The sequence below is a fragment of the Lampris incognitus genome, chromosome 15 (assembly GCF_029633865.1).
Source record: "Lampris incognitus isolate fLamInc1 chromosome 15, fLamInc1.hap2, whole genome shotgun sequence".
Classification (NCBI taxonomy): Eukaryota; Metazoa; Chordata; class Actinopteri; order Lampriformes; family Lampridae; genus Lampris; species Lampris incognitus.
In genome coordinates this window covers 25,079,791-25,106,186 of record NC_079225.1, presented here as the reverse complement: position 1 = coordinate 25,106,186, position 26,396 = coordinate 25,079,791, and the positions used below count along the sequence as shown (strand labels likewise).

At 44.9% G+C, this 26,396-nt stretch overlaps 1 protein-coding gene across 1 annotated transcript in view; it reads right to left on the bottom strand.

The window, feature by feature from the left end:
* sec63 (SEC63 homolog, protein translocation regulator) overlaps nt 1–23,289 on the bottom strand; it is a 31,035-nt gene extending 7,746 nt beyond the window's left edge. Inside the window, exons 1-13 of the mRNA XM_056294490.1 lie at nt 23,081–23,289; nt 22,253–22,352; nt 15,171–15,285; nt 14,938–15,050; nt 14,759–14,820; nt 11,264–11,322; nt 11,006–11,056; nt 10,754–10,862; nt 10,159–10,253; nt 9,732–9,864; nt 9,397–9,489; nt 4,792–4,937; nt 4,466–4,613 (exon numbers count right to left, since the gene is read on the bottom strand). Of these exons, the coding sequence (XP_056150465.1) occupies nt 4,466–4,613; nt 4,792–4,937; nt 9,397–9,489; nt 9,732–9,864; nt 10,159–10,253; nt 10,754–10,862; nt 11,006–11,056; nt 11,264–11,322; nt 14,759–14,820; nt 14,938–15,050; nt 15,171–15,285; nt 22,253–22,352; nt 23,081–23,204 (1,348 nt within the window). The 5' untranslated portion in view covers nt 23,205–23,289. The remainder of the gene's footprint in view (nt 1–4,465; nt 4,614–4,791; nt 4,938–9,396; nt 9,490–9,731; nt 9,865–10,158; nt 10,254–10,753; nt 10,863–11,005; nt 11,057–11,263; nt 11,323–14,758; nt 14,821–14,937; nt 15,051–15,170; nt 15,286–22,252; nt 22,353–23,080) is intronic.
* Between the last annotated feature and the right edge of the window lie 3,107 nt (nt 23,290–26,396).

Here is a 26,396-nt window from a genome sequence, read left to right as displayed (position 1 = left end):
TTAAAAATCCATGCACCGTTGCTAGATAATATAGGCCAATGTGTTATGTTAACAATTTATATGTGCTCAATTTATATGTCACTTGCTACCTTGTTGATCAAAGGTCTGTTACAAAAAATGTCTTTACGCATGCTCAATAATCCAGGTAACCACAGAAAGCTGAATCAGTTCATCTGGACACAACGTTTATTGAGAGAAACGTTTCATCACTCGTCTAAGTGACCTCTTCAGTCTCAACTGACTGCAGGTATCCCCACCCTTATAAACAACACAGTGGCATAATGACCGAAACCAACGATTGATTTCATATGCAAATTCATATGCAAATTACCGTGACCAGGTGATAGATTTTCTGAAGCTGTTAGAACAGGACAATGCTATTGACAGAATTTTGTACCATAGATTATACCCAGGGGAAGCTAAATGAGACTGAAGTGGTCACTTAGATGAGTGACGAAACGTTTCTCTCAAAAACGTGTCCAGATGAACTCATTCAACTTTCTGATTTCCTTACCTGGATTATTGAGCATGCATAAAGACATTTTGACTCATTACGGTGAGGACAGCCTTAAACCTGTGAGTACGAGTGAACAACGTGTAAAATGGCAGACTACAAGAACCACCTGAGATTCTGCCTCAGGTGCAGACAGAGCAGGATTACACCTAAGAGCCTGCAAATGAAATCTTCGGTCAAGGGCCACCAAGCTAACAAGATCCTCCAGAAGGCACAAAGCCAGCGGTTGAACAAATGGATGAGACAAACTAATTTTACCAGACACTTTGAAAGCCAAAGAGGAGCAGATCCAACAGAAATGCACATCACATCTAGATGAGACCACTTTCCAACATGTGATTGAGTTCATGGATAAGGCTTGTCTAACACAACACGGAGAAGTCGAAAACCAGGCAGCAAAAGAAGTTCGACCTACTTGCTGCCTGAGACAGAGACGGACACTAGACACATGCCAACAATGTGGACAAGTGGGTAAAGAATCTGTCCAACAGACAACTCACCCAAGTGGAGAAAGACATCCTTGCTAAGGGCCTGAATTATTCTGTCCTGCCAAGGCAAATCCCACTAGTGGAACTGATCATAGCCACGGAATCGGCAATCCATAACAACAACATCACAGACCCGGAAGCGGAGCAACTGCAGATGAATGTTTTAGCCTGCCTCAGCAATGCGAAGGCGCCGCCATCCAACATCAGTAGAGATGAGAGGAAACCGCTCACAAATCTCAGTAAGGACAATAACATCATCATCCTCCCAGCGGACAAAGGCAGATGCACTGTTTTATTAAATCAGACAGACTATCATGAGAAAGATATGATGTTACGTAGCAACATAAATACTTATGAGCCCCTGAAATGAGATCCAGGCAGTAGTTACAAGATTGTCTGAAGCTGTTAGAACAGCACAATGTCATTAACAGAATTTTTTTACCATAGAACAGAGGTCTTCAACTTTTTTCAGGCCAAGGACCCCTTGGCTGATAGACATGGCGGAGGGACCCCTATTACATTATAAAACTGTGTTACTTATTAAACCGTGCCAACAATAATGTGTAGGGCGGCCTATAGTGCCATGTATAAAAGTATTTTGTAATGGTGTATACGAGGCTAAGCCATTAAGATAATAATTATTGACAGATTCCTATTCATAGAACATGTATTTCTGTAATTCTTTTTGACACGTCCGTGGATTCATCCATTTGTAATGCAAAAGCCTCTGCCAACCTCAGTTTCTTTACTAGTTGCACCCTCACATCAGATGCCATGTCATCAATACGACGAGTAATGGTTGTGTCCGACAACGGAATGCTTTTCAGTTTATTAACGTACTCATCATTCCCAAACATTGTTTTTACATTTCACTGGCTGCAGGCAATATTAAATCCGCTGCAATTGTGTATGGCTTTTTGTGCTGACCGATCTGAACAGCAACTTGATGAGAGGCTTTTAGAGCTAGCTCACCAACTTTAGCTGATTGTCTCATCAATGTTTGTTGGCCTTTGAGAGATTTGAGTGAAAGTATTCCACTGGTTTTTCTGTCAAGCGAGTATGGGTTGTCTCCAAGTGGCGCTGCGGCTTTGATGGCTTCATACTTTTGTTTGACAGCACAGCAGACCAGATGACACACACTGGTAATTCAATGCCCTCAGTCTCTTTAAAGGTAAATCCAAACTTGAGATAATTTTCTGAATATTTTCAGGTCTTCTCTCATTTCTGCTTAGCAGCAGTTGTAGCATAGCTGTTAGCAGGGGCGTTAGCCTCATCCTCTGAACTTTCGACAGTGGTTTGTGATGAAGTGCAGGGTCTGTCAGAGTTTCTTGGTCGAGAAGTTACAAAGCGATCCATTGTAGATCACATTAACGTAGGAATGGCCATATACTTAGGCTAATAATACATACCTATTTGGCTAATATGGTATGCAGTTATTTCCAGTGTTTTATTGGCACCGCACATAATATGGTTTAGCATAGTATAGCTAGCTGGTGCTCGGCTTTCAGGGTGATCACATTATTGCACGAGGATTCATGGGTATCTTCAATGTTGTAATTTTCTTAATGAATAGGAAAATTTATCTTTGCTTATTATAGGTTGTATTTATGTTAAAGTGTATTTTCAGACATGTTTTTGAAAGGAAAAAAGTTTGGGCTCAAATAATTTGGTGGACCCCCTGCAGTAACTCTGAGGACCCCCTAGGGGTTGCGGACCCCTGTTGAAGATCTCTGCCATAGATGCCATACCCAGGGGAAGCTACACTTAGTCTGTATGGTTTACCTAAGATACATAAACAGGACGTGCCATTACAGCCTATTGTTTGTATGATTAACTCAGTGACCTATAACATCTCTAAGTTTCTGGCATCTATTCTTAACCTGTTGGTAGGCAGTAATGAACATCACATGATCACTATGGATTTTGTGGATAAAGTGAGGGACATCATTATGGAGGATGAAAATATGGCCTCTTATGATGTTGTGTCTCCCTTCACCTGCATTCCTGATGAAGCAGTGGAGGTGGTCTGTATGAAATTACAAGACGACCCCACCCTTAGCAATAGGACCACCCTTAATATTGACCAATTGTGTCTGCTCCTGAAGCTGTGTCTTCAGTCCACGTACTTCACATACAGGGGGTAGTACTATAGGCAGAAGCATAGGTGTGCTATGGCTTCCCCAGTTTCAGCTGTAGTGGCCAACTTGTATATGGAGGAAGTGGAAAAGAGGGCTCTCTGTCCTATCCAGGGTCACCGGTTCAGATCTGTGGACGACACCTGGATTAAAATTAAATCTCAGGATGTACCACATTTCACCGACCACATTAACTCTGTGGACAAACACATCAAGTTAACCTGGGAGGATGTGCAAAATGAAAGGTTAGCCTTCTTACACTGTGAAATTGCAACTGGAGATGGGGGACTTAAGGTTTTACTCTGATCATCCACTGGAGCGCAAACTAGGAGTCAACAGGACGCTGTACCACCAAGCTGACATCCCCACCGACACAGCGGCCGGGGAAGGGGAGAAATCCCATATTAAACAGGCCCTGGTTAAATGTGGTTATCCTAACTGGGCATTTGTCAAAGCCAGGAAGACGTACAAACAGTGCACCAGCCGATCAAAGAGAGGAGAAGGAAAACAGCTGTCTAAGCATAAACCAGTTGTGATTTCATGTGGTGGGAGTGTCGGAACAGTTGAGATGCATGTTTTCTAAACACCAAACCACATCTCAGCTTATCCTGCTCTCAGCTTCACGGGGATGCTGGAGCCTATCCCAGCAGTCATTGGGCGGCAGGCGGGGAGACACCCTGGACAGGCCATCCCAAGGTGCACACACACACACACACACACACACACACACACACACACACACACACACACACACACACACACACACACACACACACACACCCTTAGGGACAACTTAGTATGGCCGATTCACCTGACCTACATATCTTCGGACTGTGGGAGGAAACCGGAGCACCCGGAGGAAACCCACACACACACGGGAGAACATGCAAACTCCACATAAAGGATGACCCGGGACGACCCCCAAGGTTGGACTACCCCGGGGCTCGAACCCAGGACCTTCTTACTGTGAGGCGACCAAGCTAACCACCGTGCCACCCATAAAGTTCCTGTACTCTCAATTTACACTAATCTTGTATATCGCTCTCCCACAAAAAAGGCTATCGTTTGGCCAAACCGCCCACAACTAGATACTAGATTTAGTAATGTTGTTGACACTGATTGGGACGTTTTACAGAGAGCTGAACGAGAAAAGGCCTTAACACAGCCATAAAGCAGGTCCATTCTGATTGACCTTGTGCGCTGCCTGTACCAGACTGTACAAGCAAATTTATTACAAGACAACTGCTGAGTTCAAACAGTGTGTGTGTGTGTGTGTGTGTGTGTGTGTGTGTGTGTGTGTGTGTGTGTATACACGTTTTAAGACTAACCCTGTAGCTTGGTTTCCATGGTGATGTGAGGGAAACTGCCCAGCACAGCCATGACTTCATCATACTTCTCCTCCCCTAAGAAGCGCAGCATGCTGCGTCTGTCTGAGTCCTTAAGACTCACCAGGTCCTGCAAGCTCCGCACCTTATACTGGGGAGGAAAGAGTATGAGAAAAAGGACAAGAGAGCAAACAAAGAAGTGGGAAAAGATATTTAGAATAGATAATGTTATTACATTTGACCACATGTTTTTCATCTCTTGTCTGGATCACCTGCTTTATCATCTGCACGCACACATGCACATACACAACCTAAAACTGTGTGGGCACCTTCTTGGAGATGCAGTAACGGAGGTGCTCCTCCTCAAAGTGGGGCAGCTGAAGCAGTGGTGATTTGGACTCCTGGAGGCCCTGAACTATCATCTGGGTCAACTTCATGCAGTTCTCTATGGACACCAGCCGAGGAGCGTGGAAACCTGCACACACATAAATGTATAGGTTAGAATCTCCATACACGGAATTTTGATATCCAAAACATTCCAGCCCAGGAATCATCGTTTCGATAGTAAAATGACACTAAAGCAACAAAAGAAAAAAAAACATAGCAGAACATACATTTTAGAACATAAATTTTCATGTAATATCATCAAGAGGTGTTTAAAATGCAACAAGACTAGGTCAAAACCTAGTATATGGCTGGACTGTGTATGGTCAATGTTAGCGATTGTGGCCAATTTGTTACAGGGATAGTGGTTGTGTTATAAAGTGAATTCCTGGATATTAAATGTTCATTTGCAGGCGTCCGGGTAGTGTAGCGGTCTATTCTGTTGCCTAACAACACAGGGAACGCCAGTTCGAATCCCTGTGTTACCTCTGGCTTGGTCGGGCGTCCCTACAGACACAATTGGCTGTGTCTGTGGGTGGGACGCTGGATGTGGGTATGTGTCCTGGTCGCTGCACTAGCGCCTCCTCTGGTCAGCCAGGGCACCTGGTCAGGAGGGAGGGGGAACTTGGAGGAATAGCGTGATCCTCCCACATGCTACATTTCCCTGGTGAAACCTTTCACTGTCAGGTGAAAAGTAGCAGCTGGCGACTTCACATGTATCAGAGGAGGCATGTGGTAGTCTGCAGCCCTCCCCGGATTGGCAGAGGGGGTGGAGCAGCGACCGGGACAGCTCGGAAGAGTGGGGTAATTGGCTGGACACCATTGGGGAGAAAAAGGAGGGAAAAAATCCACAAAAAAAAAAAAAAATGTCATCTGCAATTTTCTGCAGTGGTCCCAATAATATTTGTTGTTGAAGTGTACTGAAGTAGTGTATCATATGATATGGTTAAGCTACATTCGAGTTAAAAAAAAAAAGAAAGGTTATACATGCAGTTGCAAGAACAATACTTTCTACTCACATCTTGGGATGTTTGATTTGAAAGAACTTAATTTAATTGTAATTATAACTATTCTATCTGTTAACTCGCCGTCCTCTTTCGTTTGCTTCTATCTGTTGATGTCTCATTTTTCTAAGGTAGACTCCATTGTATGGGCTTGGGGACCTTGCAATTGGCACGCTTTTCTACACTGGAATGACAACATAAACAAATGTTGCACAGCTGATGATGCAAGTGTACTTTTCTTCTTTTTCGTGTTTATTGGCGGATCGCAAACCCGACCAGGTGCATTCCGCCACCGACTGTATCGGAGAGGGTGGATACACAATGCACACAGGTACGGAACAACATTACTAATGTGAAAGCTGAGCGGCGGCGGGGGGGTGGGGAGGTGCAGAAGGGGGAGGACAATCGGTACAAAGCAACCGTACCTAATGTGAAAACACTAAGTGTCACTCTGTATTGAATGTTTTGTCAGAGTGGTTGTTATGTCGGGTGCTTTAACTCTGTGCTCTCCCTCATGTCTCTCTGGACATGCTAAGCTGTTTTCTCTCCTACTCTCCTATGCTGGACTTATACAGTGTGTAACCAGATGTGGAAAGAGCAGCAAAATATCCCGTTCGTTAGCGTGTGATAAATGTGGAATTAACTGGAATCGCTGTGTCGATTAATTTTGAAAGAGCAATGGCCAATAGCAAAACTCCCACTTCCATGATAAAAGATGTTGGTCAGCCAACCAATTGTGTAACTTAATGACATCATTGGCCACCTGATCCAGCAGCTCAATCGTGTCAAACTGATCACTCAGTCAGTCAATCACTCACTCTGAACATGATCCCACAGCGACATTTGCATTTTTAGGACTGGCCCGCTGGTCCAGTCCAGCCAAAAACTATTGTAGATTTTTTCCAATTGTAAATAAACAGTAATTGCACTTGAGAAGTGTTTACTGGTTTTGCTCACTCTTGTTAGCAGTGAAACAGTTCAATCATAACTTCATCACATTTCAAAGTTTTGGGACATGATTGTCGGGTAAATTACAAGGTAAGCAATCTGTTGGTACATAAAAAACATTGGTGAGGGTTAATCTTGTAGTGAGTATATGAGAAACAAGGACACACATAGATGCAAATCGCTACTTGGACTTGACGAATTTGCATTCAGTAGGCTCAGTACGTGTATCCAGATCCAGAGACCTTTGACAACGCGTTTCCTGTATTTCTTTACTGTATTCTATGGAAAGGTTGCTGTTTGAGCACTCTCGTCTCAATGCAGGGACCTGACCACTTTTCAGAGCCTAGAGCCCTAAGAGGTCCACCTTTTTGCAAAGATGAAACAAATTAAATTTTTGTCGAAAAGCCGTTTATTAGTGTAATTTCTAGTTCCACCAACCATTAAGGATGAAGGACGGTGGGACTAGAGAGGAAACGAAAGCTAGATCTACTTTGTCAAAGCAAAGAGGAAAAATGAAAACATACAAACGAAAATGAATCAGTGTTGACAACAGAAAACACCTTTTTGAAATGTTATATGTTCATTGTCACAAATGAATAAAAAGAGCAGGAGAGTATTTCTTTTGTCATAAAAATTATCTCATTGCATAGCAAAAACTACCAAACATCTTCTCCCAGAAACTGCTTTTCCACATGGCGTTATCTGGGAGCCCACCTCAAGCAATGTTTCTTTAAAAGAGATCTCTGGTGGACACAGTCTTATTCTAATGTATTCAATAGGCATGTGGCTTCTGAAGGCATAAAAAGATTGCAAGCAGCTAACAGTAGGAGTAAAAATGGTATGATCCATCTGAGGGAGACTACCAGAGGGCTGAACACTGAATTTTTCTTGTTTAACTTCTTCTTCCTCGCTCCTCCTCTCCCAGCTGCTCCCGTTAGGGGTTGCCACAGCAGATCATCTGTTTCCATTTCTTCCTGTCCTCTGCATCTTCCTCTGTCACAACAACCACCTGCATGTCCTCCCTCACCACATCAATAAACCTCCTCTTTGGCCTTCCTCTTCTCCTCTTGCCTGGCAGCTCCTTATTCAGCATCCTTCTCCCAATATACCCAGCATCTCTCCTCCACGCATATCCAAACCAGCTCAATCTTGCCTCTCTTGCTTTGTCGCCAAACCATCCAACCTGAGATGTCCCTCTAATATACTCGTTCCTAATCCTGTCCTTCTTCATCACTCCCAATGAAAATCTTAGCATCTTCAACTCTGCCACCTCCAGCTCTGCCTCCTGTCTTTTCATCAGTGCCACGTCTCCAAACCATACAACATAGCTGGTCTCACTACCATCTTGTAAACCTTCCCTTTCACTCTTGCTGTACCCTTCAGTCACAAATCACTCCTGACATTCTTCTCCAACCACTCCACCCGGCCTGCACTCTCTTCTTCACCTCTCTTCCGCCGTTACTTTGAATGGTTGACCCCAAGTATTTTAAACTCATCCACTTTCACCACCTCTACTCCTTACATCCTCACCATTCTACTGTCCTCCCCTCTCATTCACACATAAGTATTCCATCTCGCTCCAACTGACTTTCATTCCTCTTCTCTCCAGTGCATACATCCACCTCTCCAGGCTCTCCTCAACCTGCTCCCTACAGATCACAATGTCATCCGCAAACATCATCGTCCATGAAGACTCCTGCCTGATTTTGTCTGTCAACCTGCCATCACCACTGCACACAAGAAAGGGCTCAGAGCCAATCCTTGATGTAATCCCACCTCCACCTTGAACCCATCCATCATTCCTACTGCACACTTCACCACTGTCACACTGCCCTCATATATCCTGCACCAGTCCTACATACTTCTCTGCTTCTCCCGATTTCCTCATACAACACCACACCTCCTCTCTTGGCATCCTTTCTTTCTCTAAATCCACGAAGACAAAATGTAACTCCCTCTGACCTTCTCTATAGTTCTCCATCAACATTTTCAAAGGAAACATCGCATCTGTAGTGCTCTTTTGTGGCATGAAACCATACTGCTGCTCACTAATCACCTCTCCTCTTAAGCTAGCTTCCCCTTCTCTTTCCCTTAACCTCATGCTGTGGCTGATCAACTTTATACCTCTAGCTACTACTGCTCTGCACATCACCCTTATTCTTTGAAATCAGTACCCATATACTTCTCCACTCCTCAGGCATCCTCTGCTTTTCCAAGATTGTGTTAAAACAATTTTGTTCATTTTTAACTAGTTAATTTTTTTCAAGCTTCACTGAACACATTTTAACTTTAAAGCATTGTCATCATTTTTTTGTTGTTGTTTTGTTTGTTTCTTTGCCTCACTCCCCCAACTATTCTGGGTACTCTCGCCAGTTCTGAATATGTGAATGAGTAAGATCCTTTCCAGGTTCATGATATGCATCACATCTAAAGCCGACTAAATCAACAACTGGCCCTTGAAAAACTCAAAATAATTGGGTACCACACTACTTTTAATTATTCCGCCAATGACAATACTGGGCCAGCATCCAAAAACAATGTTTTTCGTGATAGCATGTGTGTGTCTGTGTGTCTGTGTGTGTGTGTGTGTGTACGTACCTCCTCTACTGTTGGCCATCATAGTGAGCTGACAGCCTACGTTGACCATCTCCTGGAGCAGAGATGGGCTTTTCCTGACGACAAACCTTTGGTCTGGGAAAGCAACAAACAGAGCCTAAATATATGATCTGCGTACCATTAGTTCCTCCATGTGCCTTACACAAACTACATTCATCATCAGAGTTGAAAGATTAATATATTACACCAGCCACAGCAGCTCGTGGATTAAGAATTTGACTGATTTAATTCCCTGATTAACAAAAAGGTAATCAACATCTCTAGGATTTTCCATGTCCACAGGAACCTTGAATAGAGTATAAGACTGCGTGGCATACCATCCTCTAGGTCCTCAGAAACCTCCATGCGTGACAGGTGAGCGAGCACCAAGACCCTAGCCTTCAAACTGTAGGGGTAGCAGAATGGAGGCTCCTTCTTCTTCACATTGATGTTTCCCAGCTCACGGATCAACTGCAACAGGAAGAGAAGATTACATATGATGCAACACACAAATAAACAAAGTTTATCTTAATCTGTATTTGAAAGAAGCAGAGGTTAAATACAAACCAGAAAAAACAAGCACAAACATAAATTTTTCCCCGAGAGGGATAAGGCCATATGTGTGCGTGCACACACACACACACACACACACACACACACACACACACACACACACACACACACACAAACAAGCAAGAAGTTCTATTTGCGGTTGATCCAACCCATGCGCGCAGGTAAACACACAATGTGTACTTCTAATACTACCTGTGGCACTTCAATGTTATCTGTAGGACGTATCGTGGCCTCTTTGTTGTTACGAGGGTCAAACTCAAATGCTGCTGTAAGCACCATGGCTAATCCTGCAGGCAACAAAGTTCAAACTTATAAAAACCTACCCAAACCTTAAAGAAGAGAAACCAGACATTTCTAGTCATCCAGGTAACTGTCATTCACAACTACCGGGCTACATTTAGCAGATGTAAAATCTATAGGACTGCATATGAACTGTCAACAATCAAACCACGTGCAATCATTTTCTTTTTAACCTTTTGAAAAAAGTTAAGCAATATAAACTGGAATGAGAATCCATGATAGTCACACCAGACATGACTTTGACCTCTACTGCTGAAAGAGGTCATTATGAAGTAAAAATCTAACTTTATAACTATTGGCTCTAATTCAAAACTTAGATCATTCCTTTAATCTAGCCACTTTTCAAGCATATAACACACATTAAAGACCACAGCCTGGCAAATAACACTGAGCAAGAAACCGCATTCAATTTTGGCACCTTGACAACTTCGGGCTAAATCTGGTCAAATTGAACAGTTGAGGCTGCCATTTTGAGAGGGAGACTTACGCTTCATGTTCATGTTGGGCGTCTTGTACATGAAGTGCATGAACAACTGGGTGGTGTTGATGAGGATCTGGTCTCCGCTGTAGCGGATTGAGCGGTACCACCATGTGCCCTTAGAAGGATTGATGAAAAGATAGGAAGAAAATAAGAGAAATCAAAAGGTATGGGGGGGGGGCTGCAGAGAACCATTAGATACACTTTATCTTTATAACATAAACAAAACACACACAACCTCATTTTATTGTCAGAACCTACCACAACAACAGGAAGAATGACCATGAAGGCTAGTCCATAGACCAAGAGCACCTGAAAAGAAAGCAAAAAAAAACAACACAGGAGACTTGGGTCAACTCATGACAAAGCATAGCCGTGTTTTTAATTGGGCTAAGGCCCGAAAATGATTAAATTGAGCTCCAAGATGAAGGAAAAGGTTTTATATACTCTTGCACATGATGATAATCTTTTATCCAGCTTTCCCCTTCTCGTCAGCAACTAAAATAATTTAAAACATACCAGCATAGAATTCTTCTGGTCCACGATCCAGGCAGGCAGGGCAATACCAAAACTGGTTGCTGTGGAGAGAAAGAAAGTGTTAAGGTGCTAACAAAGTGTTGAAAACAGGGAAAAGACACATAATATGTACTAACAGTCCACCTGAGTATACAGACTCTTGTCTTTCATAGCTGAGCATACATACCAACTCCATTTACCAAACCCTTAATTTTATACTGAGTTACCTTCAAAACTGATATATTGACTCTATTCACTGGCACTTGATTGATAATGATCTTTTTTGGATGAAAGATCATTGTGGTAGTGGTGAGTGGTTTAGCATCTGCTGGAAGCAGAGAAAGGGAGCAATGGTTCACAGAGTGCTGGTGTTTCTGTTAGTAGGTAGGCCTAATTCTTCTTCTTTCAATTGCTCCCATCCTTTTCACAAAATCAACCACCATCTGTCCTTCCACATTCCTCTCCTTGACACCATACCTACCCATCACCTCCTCATCACCTCCGTTACCTTCACCAACATGCCCATTGAAGTCTGCTCCAATCACCACTCTCTCCTCCTTGGGTACACTCTCCACCACTTCATCCAACTCACTCCAGAATTCTTCTTTCTCTTCCATCTCACACCCAACTTGCAGGGCATATGCACTGATAACATTCATCATCACACCTTCAATTTCCAGCTTCATAAAGATCACTCTGTCCGACACACTCTTCACCTCCAACACACTCTTGACATACTTCTCCTTCAGGATTACCCCTACCCCATTTCTCCTCCCATCCACACCATGGTAGAACAGTTTGAACCCACCTCCGGTGCTCCTAGTAGGTGTAGGCATGTCTAATTAAATAGGCTATATCATGCTATTTTCCCTTTCCTTTCCTATTTTCTCTTTCCTTTAGTGTGTTATATATAGCTGGGAGGTGCATGTAAAACATCTGCAGTTACAAAGCCAAAAGTCCATGCCAAAGGGAGTTATTCTCTCCAACAGAAAACACTGCCTGAAACGCCTCATTCGTAGTCCAGCGTTTTCTTCTGTTACTTATCTATGTCACAATGTAGCACCTTTTCATAATGCCCGCCTAGCAGCTAGTTTGGCCCACCCTCAAACAAAGTGTAGTGGAGGCTGGAGGACTCAAACAAAGCCTGGTAGAGCGGAAGCTGGGAAGAGTTTGGTTATTGTGTATCGCAATGTCGACAAAACGCTACTTTCTTCGGTGCAAAGGCAAATTCCTTTTGTATAGACTTCGATGATGAAATGAAAAATCAGTGGTTAAAATTCCTTTTTACCACTATTCCTCAGCAGTACAACACCAACCTTTTATCGTGTCCCCTTCAGTTTACCAAGGACTACTTCCTGAACCGCGCACAGTTCAACGCTGTATTTTTGATTTGTTCACTTTTCTTAAAGAAGAAAGCACCAGACAACACTGGATACAGTTTATTTTTTCGGGCAAACACCAGCCATATGCCATAGTGTTTGTTTGTTCATGCCACTCAAAGGACTCCTTCCTCAACACAGCCCAGTATGAAGGTGGATTTTCAGCTAGGCTAGTGCCAAAAGACAGGGCTGTTCCATCTGTAAAGGGCCGTGTTGAGGAGTCAGAAGCGCAAGCTGTAAGTAATGTTATATCACTGAAATATTTTTCTTGTATTGATAATTGGACCAAATGGCTTGTGAATATAGTTTCAGTGCAGACAATAGGCATACGCAATGAAGCTAGTTATTTAAGGAGCTAATGGTGATTTGCACAAAACAATACAGCTGCGTACTGAGCAGTCAAGATATATGCCTTCATTTTGACCATATCCCCTCAAAATCGTGGCATTATTTTCACAACCGCTGAGGATAAATGTCACCATCCCCCAAACACAAGATTTTTTCAAGTCATAAGCAATCAACTATAATTTTTAATACCAAAAACAGTTATGCTCAAATGAAGATATCCCAAGCAAAAAGCCTGTCAAACTGCGGTTTTCTTGGTAAATGTATGTACACGTTCTTGCAAAACAAGTCTACTTGAGTAGTATTATAACCTTTTAATGGACTCTAGTATATAGGCTTTTAATGTACAGCAGTGTGCAGGGAGATACTATACAGTCGTTTGGCGACAGCAGAATAGCATTTTACTAGCGACCTCACCTTTGTCATTTTCTAACAGCAGATGTTTTCCCCTTCAGTCGGAACTTTAGCGTATTTCCGAAAACACACACCGATTAACAGGGGCATATATAGAAATTTCTTTATATACGGCTTGTGATTGAAAGACTAAATCCACTGTTATGTCAAACAATACGTCCTGCTGTAATCTTTGTTACTGCCGCATGTTGTGCTGTCCACTTTCATATTCCTGATCGTATTTTGCCTTGAACATGTACGGATGGATTTGAGAAGTTGCCACTTCCAATCAAGAACTAGAAATTATGTTACTTAGTAGGTTTATACTTTGCTTACGGAATCTCCTACACTGGTGTTGCATCGAACTCTGTTTGCCTGTCAAGATCTGTTTCCCCCAAGCCAGACTTAAGTGTTCGCATGGAAACAGGTTAGCTATTGGTTACAATTAGGTTAAGGTAAGTATTAGGTTAAGCTTAGGGTTAGGTTGAGATTAGCTTAAGTTTAATAAAGCATCCTGGTGTTGTGTTGAATTCTGGCTAGGGGGAAACATCTCAACTGGGAAACAGAGTTCAATACACTGGCAAAAGAATGAGGCGGTGCTCACAAACACTGGGTGCTACTACTCAGTAGGCTTCTGGAAGTTGGCCAATCAGAACAACACACTGGTCTTTTAGGGAAGGGGGCCTTAGAGACCAGAAAAACAAGCTAAAATGGCTTGTTTCAAAAAAGATGAAGTAAGGGGCTGCATAAAGGGCCAGTATAAGATAAATAAGGATTTTTTTTTTTGTGTACTGTGAATCATGCAAAGCTACTCTTGTGGAGCCCCAGAATAAAAATACAGAGCCGGAATGAGCATGATATGGCCTCTTTAACAGACTGTGCTTATATACCGCAGTGAAGCTGGGTTCGGGGAGAACACTGACCAGGACACAGGCAGAACACAGGACTGGAGACAGAGAGAGAAAAAGGAGCCACACAGGGCTCTGAAGGAAGAGAGTGAGGTTGCAGCTCCAGGACCAGAGCACACCAAGGACGCACACGAAGCGAAACCGAACAATCCAATACCGGCCCGTACAGAGTGACTAGAGCGAGAGACATTAAATAAACGCTGTGTTACCACCTAAACCATGCCCTCTTTCCATCCAAACCCTTTCAGTGACAACAGGTATGTCAAAATCATATATACAATCAATTTCACATGCATGAGACTGTACCACGCCAAGAAAATGTTGTAGTTATTGTTTGTAAATTACTCATTACAAATGAAATTCAAGTCTCTTTATATTGTGAACAACAATATCTTAGTATAACAAGGAGAGTATCTTGAATTGTTTTTTTGTTTTTTTTTACATTTCACTGATCAACAGGGTGATGAACTCACCTCCAGGACCATCCGGGTTGCCATACAACTGCCAATTCTGTCTTGACTGCTCATTGGTTAGGCTGTCAAGAAAAAGGAAGTTGGGAAGAAATTAATGAATGGCACCAATGGCAATCAGTCAGATTACACACTGTTGCACTACAGTTGCATTGTCACTTTAAATCACAAACAACACTTACGCAGCATATGCTTTGGCAATCCTCATAAAGGTGGCCTCATCTCCACCTCTGTCAGGGTGATGTATCAGTGACAGCACTCTGTATTGCTTTTTGATCTCTGACACAGATGCCCCCTAAACATAGATATATAGTTACAGAAAGTCACACGTAATATTGTGAAGCTCTAAATTTCTAATTGATTTGCCAGGTCCTGCTGAGTGAAAAGTATTGTACATATGTTTGAATGCGTTTACCGGGTCTAGGCCGAGGACCTCATAGGGATTGTACTCCTGGTACTCTCTGTCCAGCTTGGACACCTTGTAGGCTAGTAGCAGGAACACAGCCCACCCAAATAACAAGGCCCCTTTTCTGCACGGAATCACACACAAACAACAGGAAAAAAAGAAATATCACAAACATGCTAAAACAATGTATTTCAGGTGTCTAGGGATAAAATCTAGTTAACTAACTGGATAATTCCGATAACAAACTTAGTGATGGGTTGATATTTGAATGTATTTGTCAGAAATAAGCCAAGTATAAACGACTGCACACAAGCAGCGGGACAAGATGGATTTATAATGGTGCTCTTGTTATTTTGTATTAGAGAATGCAAGTTGGTTTCCATGTTTCCATGACAATGGCAAACCCCCATGGCCTGTTCTGCAGCATCCGTTACCATAGTAACCACTTTCTAGCCTGAGTCGTCTGAATGTCTTCACCTGAGAAACATTATGTGCTCCAGCAATATCAACAGAATGTTATCACTGTTATCACAATAGAGAGGGAGAGGGTAAGTCACTGAGATTGAAAAAGAGAAGGGGAAAAAGAAGACAGGCAAGCGATGCTAAATGTGAAATTAAGCCTGCTACATTTTCCCTCAATAACCCATATTCTATGCATCTACCCTCTTCAGTCACAGGTTGTCTCGCCATACAAACAGATTTATGAATTTGAAAGAGAGTGGGCCTAGCATCTGTCTACTCTAGAGTATTGGAGAGAGGAAGTGGAAGTAACATGCAAGAAGAGTAAAGACAAAACAGCACAGAGAGCAGAAACAGACCAAGAGAGAGATGGTGACAAAGAATAGCTGGGACAAGGGTACAAGTGTGTGACAGGAGCTATTGAAAGATGAGTGTCAAAGAAAGAACTGGGACTTCGTGAGAGACTCGGCAGCACTTCAACAGTAACCATCAGTCAACCCCACACACATCAAGTGAATAAACAACCTGGAGATAACTGAGTCATGTTAAAAGAAATGTTTAGAGTGTAACAAAGTTTATCTAACTGCACACACCAATGATAGGTCAAACACCATAAACAAGACAAATTGATTATATACTCTGTATCTAAACCAAAACATTTAACTCCACACATGCATACCCAAGCTAGCCAGAGGACACCTATAGAACAGACACTATGCACATGCCTCATGTTGACAAGAGTGAGCATAACCCTGGCCAGTTGGACATGTATGCAGTAAGGCATCAGTACAAACGCTTCCAATGTTTGTGGTGAGAATGACTGCTTTCAGACAGTGAGCTGAACAATTCAGCCAGCTTACAACCAGAGGCTCATTCACAAGAACTAAACGATGGAACCAAGGTGCAAAATTAACACTCGCCAGTCACCAAATGCGGGTAAATTTAGTCTTTGGCAAATAAATCATGAAGACCACAAGCGGGAAACAAGAAGGATTAAAATCACTTTGAGAGTAAACTGTTTGAAGAAGACTGAATATGCTACTACAGAATACAAAACATTAATATGGACTCTGAACTTATTACTGTTCCTTATTTTTATTTGTTAATTCCTCTATAACAGTGATATTCTCAAACTCCTTAATAAATGATCCTTATTGCACTTAAAGGTGAATACCACTAAAATTCAACAGTTAAAAAAATTCCTGTACTGCTTATAGTCCTGCATGTTATTTTTCATCACTACCTCCCAAGTTGGGAGTGGGTAATTTGCACGCCTGCTGCCTTCCTTAGAAGTGGTAGTCGTTTCTCAGGCTCCCTCTCTGGAATCAAACCCCGATTCCCCGTCACCCGTGGTCACCATGGTAGGCATAGAAAGTACCATCGAAAATTGATAGGGCAGACATTCGAATGGGACATCGCCACCGCAGAGGGCAGGCGATCGGCCTGAGGTTATCTAGAGTCACCAAAGCAGTCAAGGCAGAAGTAATATTTCTGCATACAGTTAGTGTTACTACTATTATTACTCCACACTACAATAATATTGATTTAGAATTGTATATGACACTAAGATGACATGCTAAATAGAAATAATAGCAAGTTGCAATAGTAAAAAAACAATTTTTATTTTTTTTTGCTGATAAAAAAAAAATTTCTGGCCAGTAAATTCTTTCATCTACCAGCCACCTTGACCGGTAAGCCAAAAAGTTAATTTCGGACACTGGATATGACAGTTGGTAATACTGTGATGGTGAGCAAACAATTAGGGTAAGGTGTGCTGGAATGTTTTGTAAAATTATCAAGGCATGATCAACTCAAGCTGTTAATTTTTATGCCAGGTGTGGAGTTAGAAAACAACGAGACAGGAGACGTGAGAGTAGACGTAGTCGAGGTAGTTTACTAGCTCCAACTTTACATGTCATATATTCGACAACGACACTGAACTCTCTGGACCGGAAGCGGAAGTGCATTCTCTCTTAGGTGAATGTCTCTAGTTATATAGATGTGGGTCACCACACAGGCCCCCCCAGAATTCACCTACACAAAACAATGCAAAACAGCAAAAGCGCAACTCATGAACATAAAAATAGACTCTACAACAGAACAGTCAATGACATAGTGCAAAGTCACGGGGAAAACAAGTGACGAGTCGGGGGGTGGACCCTGCGGCCATAACGGCTGCGCTTCACAGGAGGGGAAACAGATGGGGCCGAAACCCGGGCCATAGGCGGGGCCGAAGCAGGAACAGAGGCAGGTGCCGGGGCCGACCTAGGAGGGCGTCCCCGCCGCGGGGGTAGGGCCAATTGCATTGGCTCCCCAATGTCCAAGTGAGCAGGCTTGAGACGGTCTATAGCGACCCGCTCCGGCCTGCCCCCCATGTCCACCACAAAGTTCTTATCCCCCGCCTCCAGGACGCGGAAGGGCCCGTCGTATGGGGGCTGCAGCGGGGACCGATGGCTGTCGTGCCTAATGAAGACGTACCTCGCCGATGGCAGATCCTTGGGGACGTAGGACCGGGGGAGGCAGTGTTGAGACATCGGAACGGGAGCGAAGGCACCGGCAGCGCTCCGGGACGCACTGAGGTGAGAGGCGGCCGACCAGGGAGTCGTAGCATCCGGAAGAAACTCCCCCGGAACTCGCAGGGGCTGGCCATACACCAGCTCAGCGGAGGAGGTCTGGAGGTCTTCCTTCGGGGCCGAACGCAGGCCGAGCATGACCCATGGGAGCCGGTCCATCCAGTCGCAGCCAGTGAGGCTTGCCCGCAGAGCGGCTTTCATGTCCCGATGGAACCGCTCACAAAGTCCGTTGCTCTGCGGGTTGTACGCCGTAGTGCGGTGGATCTTCATCCCCAGGTGCTCAGCGACCGCCGTCCAGAGCTCCGAGGTAAACTGGGAGCCCCGGTCGCTCGTGATGTCACCCGGTGTGCCGAAACGGGCCACCCAGCAGCCGATGAACGCCCGTGCTACCTCTGCTGCCGTCGTGGAGGACAAGGGAATAGCCTCTGGCCACCTGGTGGCCCTGTCCACAATAGTGAGGAGGAACGTATAACCACGGGAGGGGGGCAGGGGACCCACCAGGTCAACATTGACGTGGTCAAACCGCCTCTCTGGAACCACAAACGGCGCCAAAGGGGCCTTGGTATGGCGGTGCACCTTGGCGCGTTGGCACGCCACACAAGAGCCGGCCCAGGCTCTAACATCCTTACGGAGCCCAGGCCAAACAAACTTGATGCTCACCAATTTGGTCGAGGCCTTCACTCCCGGGTGGGAAAGGCCGTGGACGGTGTCGAAAACTCGGCGCCGCCAGGAAGTAGGCACCAGGGGGCGCGGTTGACCGGTGGAGATGTCACAGAGGAGGATGGTGTTGGCCGCGTCGAACGTCACGTCCTCCAGCCGTAGCGCCGTAGGGGTCGACCGGTAGTCTTGAACGGTCGCGTCCTTGGCTTGGTCCGCTGCCATAGCGGCGTAGTCGAGTCCCAAGTGAACGGCGTTAACAACCGCCCGTGAAAGGCAGTCGGCGACGGAGTTATCCTTGCCCGACACGTGTTGTATGTCCGTGGTAAACTCGGAAACCGCCGCGAGATGACGCTGCTGACGCCCAGACCACGGTTCTGAGGTTTTGGCCATACAGAACGTCAGCGGTTTGTGGTCCACGAAAGCGGTGAACTGTCGGCCCTCCAATAGGAACCTAAAGTGTCTGGTTGCGAGGAAGAGACCCAGTAGTTCCCTATCAAAGGTGCTGTATTTGCGCTCGCTCTCACGGAGTTGTTTACTGAAGAACGCCAACGGCTGCCAGCCCCCCCCCACCCACTGCTCACACACGGCCCCCACGGCGTAGTCGGAGGCATCCGTTGTAAGGGCTATGGGGGCGGCAGGCGACGGGTGAGCTAGCAGCGCAGCGTTGGCCAGCGCGGTCTTGGCGGCCACAAAAGCCTCGTCCATCCCCGAAGACCAGTGCAGCTCGTCCTTAGACTTCTTACCCCGCAGGGCCTCATACAGGGGACGCATGATGTGGGCGGCACGGGGCAGGAAACGGTTATAAAAGTTCACCATGCCCAGGAATTCCTGCAGCGACTGTACAGTGCGGGGGCGGGGGAACATGGTGACAGCCTCAACCCTGGCAGGGAGGGGAACGGCCCCCTGTGGAGTGATGTGGTGCCCGAGGAAGGTGATGGACGACTCCCCGAACTGACACTTAGCTGGGTTGATGATGAGGCCGTGTTCGCTGAGCCTGTCAAACAGCTGTCTGAGGTGCGTCATGTGTTCCTCCGCCGACGCGCTGGCCACGAGGATGTCGTCTAAGTACACAAACAAAAATGGCATGTCACGGAGCACAGAATCCATAAGGCGCTGAAACGTCTGCGCCGCCCCTTTAAGGCCGAAAGGCATACGTAAAAACTCAAAGAGCCCAAAGGGTGTGATGACAGCCGTTTTTGGGACATCCAGTGGGTGGACCGGCACTTGGTGATACCCCCGCACTAAGTCGATTTTGGAATAGATGGCAGCGCCCGCCAGGTGGGTAGAGAAATCTTGTATGTGCGGTATGGGGTACCGGTCGGGGGTCGTGGCATTGTTTAGGCGACAGTAGTCCCCGCACGGGCGCCAACCCCCGTTGGCCTTAGTAACCATGTGAAGAGGGGAAGCCCACGGGCTGTCAGAACGGCGGACAATGCCGAGGCGCTCCATAGTCGAAAACTCCTCCCTGGCTATTGCGAGCTTGGCCGAGTCGAGGCGTCGGGCCCGGGCGTAAACTGGGGGCCCCACTGTGGTGATATGATGTTCCACGCCGTGCTTGGCCACCGCCGAGGAGAAGGTGGGTGTGGTCAGCTCGGGGAAATTTGCGAGCAGGCGTTGGTATGGATCCCCGGTGGAGAGTGTGTTAGCGAGGCACAGCGCTCCAGCGCCCCCAAGCGTGCAGGGGTATGACGCAAAAGAGACGGCATCAATCACGCGACAGTTTTTAACATCCACCAGCAGGTTGAAAGCACAGAGGAAATCCGCACCTAGGAGCGGGGTGGATACAGCAGCCATCACAAAGTCCCAGCCGAAACGTCGGCCGCCAAAACACACGTCCACATGTCTGATACCGTACGTCCGAATGGACGTGCCGTTGGCGGCGTCCATCTGGGGGCCGTGACTGTCGGTCATCGTGTCCACAGCTTGTGCTGGTAGTATGCTGCGTTGAGCGCCAGAGTCAACCAGCAGCCGCCGGCCCGACAAGGAGTCTCTGATGAACAACAGCTTGCAGTCACGGCCGGCGCCCATAGCCGTTAACAAGCGCCGGCCTTGGCGTTTCCCTGAACCCTGTAACTGCAGGGTTTGCGACACCGTTTTGCTTTTGCCCCAAACCTGGCATGGTAATAACAGAGCCCGTCGTCAGGTTGGCGGCGGGCTGTCACCGCAGCCGCGGTGTCCATATAGTCGTACCCAGGTGGTGGTGGGGCGGTCTGGTGGGGTAGCAGGGCATGCACAAACTGTTGCCGGTTGGCCAGGAAAACCCTGTCTGCTTCAGCAGCCAGAGAACGGTAGTCCTTGGAGGCGGCGAGAGGAGAACTGGCCAGTGCTGTGCGTACAGGTGCGGGGAGCTGCCTCAGAAAAATGTGTGTGAAAAGAAAGGCCGGATCAGCCGATCCCAGCACAGACAGCATTTTTTCCATTAAATCAGACGGTTTGCCGTCGCCGAGGCCATTCGGGGACAGTAAACGGTCTGCCTTCTCCAGCTCCGACAGTTCAAATAGTTTCAGGAGGAATGTCTTTATAGCATTGTACTTGCCAGCAGCTGGCGGAGCTTCCAACAGCGTCATTGCTCGCGCCGTTGTCGATGCGTCTAACGCCGCCACTACGTGGAAGTACTGCGTTACATCCTGCGTTATCCCTCTCAGCTGGAACTGGGCTTCCACATGTTGAAACCACGGCCGTGGATTATGCTGCCAAAAGTCGGGTAGCTTCACAGTAGCGGTGTAAATGCTAGCGTTAGCAATAGCCATGTTGTTAGCACCGGCGTCGTCGTTGTCAAACATACTCGTATTAGTTGTTCGATCACGTCGGGGTCACCAATGTGGAGTTAGAAAACAACGAGACAGGAGACGTGAGAGTAGACGTAGTCGAGGTAGTTTACTAGCTCCAACTTTACATGTCATATATTCGACAACGACACTGAACTCTCTGGACCGGAAGCGGAAGTGCATTCTCTCTTAGGTGAATGTCTCTAGTTATATAGATGTGGGTCACCACACAGGACAGAATGAGCATCTTTCAAAGGGGTCCTAGGGTATGGATGCAATGGGATGCTTTGGATAGCCTATGGGGTAAAAATGATGCTGAATCCAGAGCCCCCAAATTCAAGCCCCATGACAGTATGCATTCAGCCCTACAGAGGTGTCCCTACAAAACACATCAGATCCCTAATAGCTTCAAGGGCTTGGTTCTGTAGCTGAATCTGCAATCTGATATTGAAATGGTCCCCTTAGTTGCTTTTCAGGAACTACAACAAAAAGCATTTCACAGCAGGTCCCATCAGTTCAATGTACATCATATTGTTTTTTATTGTAAAAAGCAATATAAAAAAGACAACTCAACACAAAATCCCCTTAAAATGTATGGAAAAATCTCATTCTCACTACAAAGTTTACTCACTTCAGTGTGGGGACAATGCTTTGCTGTGACTTCATTAGCCTCAGCCGGTACCAAAGGCACCTGCCATGGACTCTCCTCAAACTCTTCAGACGTAGTTGCTCTGGAAGAAAGGGGGAGGGAGGAAAAGACAGATCAATTAGATCATTTTCATAACAAGCACCCAGCCAAACCAGGCCTACGTAAAATAGTACTCTTTCCATAGAATTAGCTATATTGATGCACTATAATACATGTCTCATGACGGCAGTGAACATTTCACTATCTTTCAAGATGTTGGGAGGACTTGGATGTTTTTTCTTCAGAAAATCTTCCTCCCAAACTCGTTTGACTTTGATGACTTTTACACTCTACTTTGATGTTGCTTCAGATTTCAGCTTTTGTGTCAGCATTGTGTAATTCAACTTCACAGCACTCGTTTATTTTTAAGGAATAGCTCCAGTCAAGAAAGCAGTAGACACTACTGAGTGTAACACTGGCTTTTAGTGTTAACTATGTTGCCAGTTGGCGATATTTATCTAAGTTAACTAACTAGGCGTTAGGCTGGGTCAGCTGGGTCAACTCATCTAACAACCAGGTTAGTTGGGTTTACAGGTCATGTACACTGGTAGCGTTGGGAAGATGAAATTCACTTAGGTCCATTTGTAGTCTCTCCACAGCCGTATCTATTTAGCCGGTTAGCACTAACACGAATACGTGAACTTGATCGTTTCATTTGCAACCTAGCCAGCTACAACTGACCTACTGGTTAATGTTTACTAGCACTAGCAAAGATGCTTAGCAGTTACAGTTGGCTACCTAGCTAGCATCCAGCTAGCCGTCAGGCCTTACCAGCATTCTGGTCTCGGGGCCAGAGGTAATATGTGGCTGGGATCACAATAAGTCCTACGAAGGACGTTAAAAAATAGAAAAATGTGTTGCCGCTGTCATCATATTGGAACTGCTGCCCGGCCATTTCGTAGCGGCGCTTGGGTCCCCCTTCTTCTCCACCTCTCTGCTCGCCCTATCAAGCCCAATGTGTATGACTTGACAGAGACCGTCCGCTAACCAGCTAGCACTCAGCAAAAACAGCTCTGATCAGTGTACGTGGTTTACGCCTGCGCAGTAAAGACTTTCTTCTTCTATCGATCAACCAATGTCTGCGCTCGACTCTACTGACATCTAAAGGTGGTGTGTTTGTCCACAAGGGTAAACCTGCTCATCACGAACCATGTTGAACAGGTTCACCACCCCCTAATGAAGAAGCGACAATGCCATCCCTTTTCGTCGTATCCCACAAGATCGTGGTGGTTATCAAGCTAAAGCCATCGGTTTTCTCATTAGTGAGTAAAAGAATGCAAAAGCTTATAGATGAAAAACCAGAGAAGAAGACGAGGGTTCTCTTTTGCTAAAATGCCAGTTTTAGTTTGTAAATCTAAAGAGAGAATTGAATGGAGAAACCAGCTGCTGGTGATGCCAAAGATAGACATATGGACTGACTGTACAGCTGAGATTTAAGGAAAATTAAGGAAACTCCTTTAAGAAGTAAGTAAATTTGGATAAGTTTTCACCTTTGCAAAAGGGGTTCATGAGGATATCTTCCAGTTCATAGGCTATAGTAAATGAAAACCATTACATGTGACTATGGAGCAGTGAGCTTACAGCCAGCTTTACCTGAAAGTTAATAGTCCTAACAGGTAACTTAAAGCAGCCTAGGGTGAATGATAAATACGTGAAAAAATATGTATCATTTTCAATATCAAGGCATCCCTTTAGCTGCAGCAACCCCCCCCCCCCACGTCAAAACAAGGAGAACACAGACAGCAATGACAGACAATACTGGACATTTGTACAATCTGAGCTTTAATTGGACTGTTCCGGTGGCATCTGGACACTGCTTGACATGCTACGCATCATATTCTTCATACATTTTATAATTCCATTATAATTCTGTTTATCCTCTTTCAATGTTGTATTGTGTAAATTGTGTAAACACAACATCCATTGCACGTTGTCCATCTTGGGAGGGAGATCCCTCCTCTGTTGCTCTCCCTGAGGTTTCTTCCTTTTTTTTGCCCTCTTAAAGTGGCTTTTTTTTTTACGGAGTTGTTATTTATCCGATGAGAGGGTCAAAGGACAGGAAGTTGTGCTGCTGTTAAGCCCACGGAGGCAATTTTGTAATTTGTGATATTGGGCTAAAATTGACTTGACTTAATTAAAAGATTGAAAAACTGAAGACAGCTCTCTAAGTCGTGCACAACATCTACCCACATTTGATGAATGCTCTTTCACACAAATGTTAATTATCACTCACTGTTGTTTTGGTCCAATCTAAGTATCGGGCTACATTTGTATAGACTTCATAAAAGACTTTGTTATCTTCTTCAGACCAGCTGTAAAGCCCTGCTGCCACAAAGTGCTCACCATCCTTCAGGACATATGGCTCTCCCCTATTCCTGTCACATATATCCGTGATCCCTTCTGACACTTGAGCGCAGAACATATTGATGGTTAGTCTGCCAGAGTCTATTATGAGTCCTTCCAAGTCAGCAACATGGTCTACATATTTCCTACACAGTTGTTGGTCCACAATCGGGAAGTGACTACATTGAAGCCTCTCAGGGGATGTCTTTTTTTCCCAGTCATAAGGAAAGCTTGACAGAAAGCTGTTTGAACATCCATCCATCCATTATCCGAACTGCTTATCCTGAAAATGAAAGCAAAATATATGTTAGTTTAAAGCCCCTGTCTGGTGAATAGATTGCAATGTCTTAGCAGTGCAACATGAGGGCTCGAAAACAGTCCTGGATTTTTTTACAACTCACTTTTCCGGGATTTATTTAATGGATTGAGAATGTAAAGCCAACCCACCCATGGATAGACAAAAGGAAATTTACAGTCAGTTCATATTCTTAACTTTCACCCCATCTCTCCAGCGGTGTAGTTGGTGTCCTCCATAGGCAGGCATGCCAGCCAGACAAAGGGACTGAATGTTAGAGGTTGCTTGAGTTTAATTAAGGCAATGTCATGGTTCCTTTCAAAAGGTTTTTTCGAAAGGTATTGGGGGTGAACATGGACAGATTCAGCTTTATAAGATGTAGATTTCGTCAGCCTCTCATAATTGGTGTCTCCAACAAATACCTTCAGAGTGAAAATAGGGGTTAGACAGGAACGATGCTTTTCATGTGGACTCAGGCCTAATAGCAGTATCCAGAGTTTGAGTCTAGTTCTTAACCTTCCTATGCTTCTTGTCAGTCTTCATCCCTCTGTCTAATTAAGCTAAATATATATATTTTTTAAATAAAGTGACAAAATATGCCTTGATTAGATTGTTCCTCACCATCTAAACATTCATCGGAGCAGTTTGATCTGAAGTTTATTATACAAGCCAGCGTCATCATTGGCACCATTTTTCTCATCACCTAATCACCATCATTGTCAACAACTATCAGTCCCACCTTAATTGGGTCTGCCGTAAGGTCATGTCTGTCATCAGACAGAACCTTAGCTGTTGTCAACAGCCAGCTTGTTCCAATCACTACAGCAGCAAGCTCTTGTTCACCGACAGTCAACAAAGCTTGCCAAGGTAAAGCCATAGCTGGGGCATCTTCCCCAACCTGGGTGCTTTTCTTCAGGGGGGTGGCTACACACTGAGAGTGGAGGTTGACAAGCAGAATAATAACAAAATAAAGAAATGATCAAATCGTTAGGCTGGCCCAATCAACACAAAGATGTTTTTATGGGATTTAGAATAGTCTTTATATATATATATGTGTGTGTGTGTGTGTGTGTGTGTGTGTGTGTGTGTATATATATGTATATATATATATATATACATATGTATGTATATAAACAGCTGATGAGTGTGCGATGCACGAAACAGGCCTGTACTGCTATGTATCAAAACTTTTTTTCCTGCATCTGTATTGATATATGTGTGTGTGTGTGTGTGTGTGTGTGTGTGTGTGTGTGTGTGTGTGTGTGGGCCTATAATAAATGATTTCAGATAATATACCTGCTCCGTAGTCTAGATCCTCAGGTGATCCTTGTGTAGACTTGTACCTCTCTGGAAAATGATGCAATGTCACAATATCAACAAACTTAATGCAAATATTCCATTCACTCTCTCTCTCTCTCTCTCTCTCTCTCTCTCTCTCTCACACACACA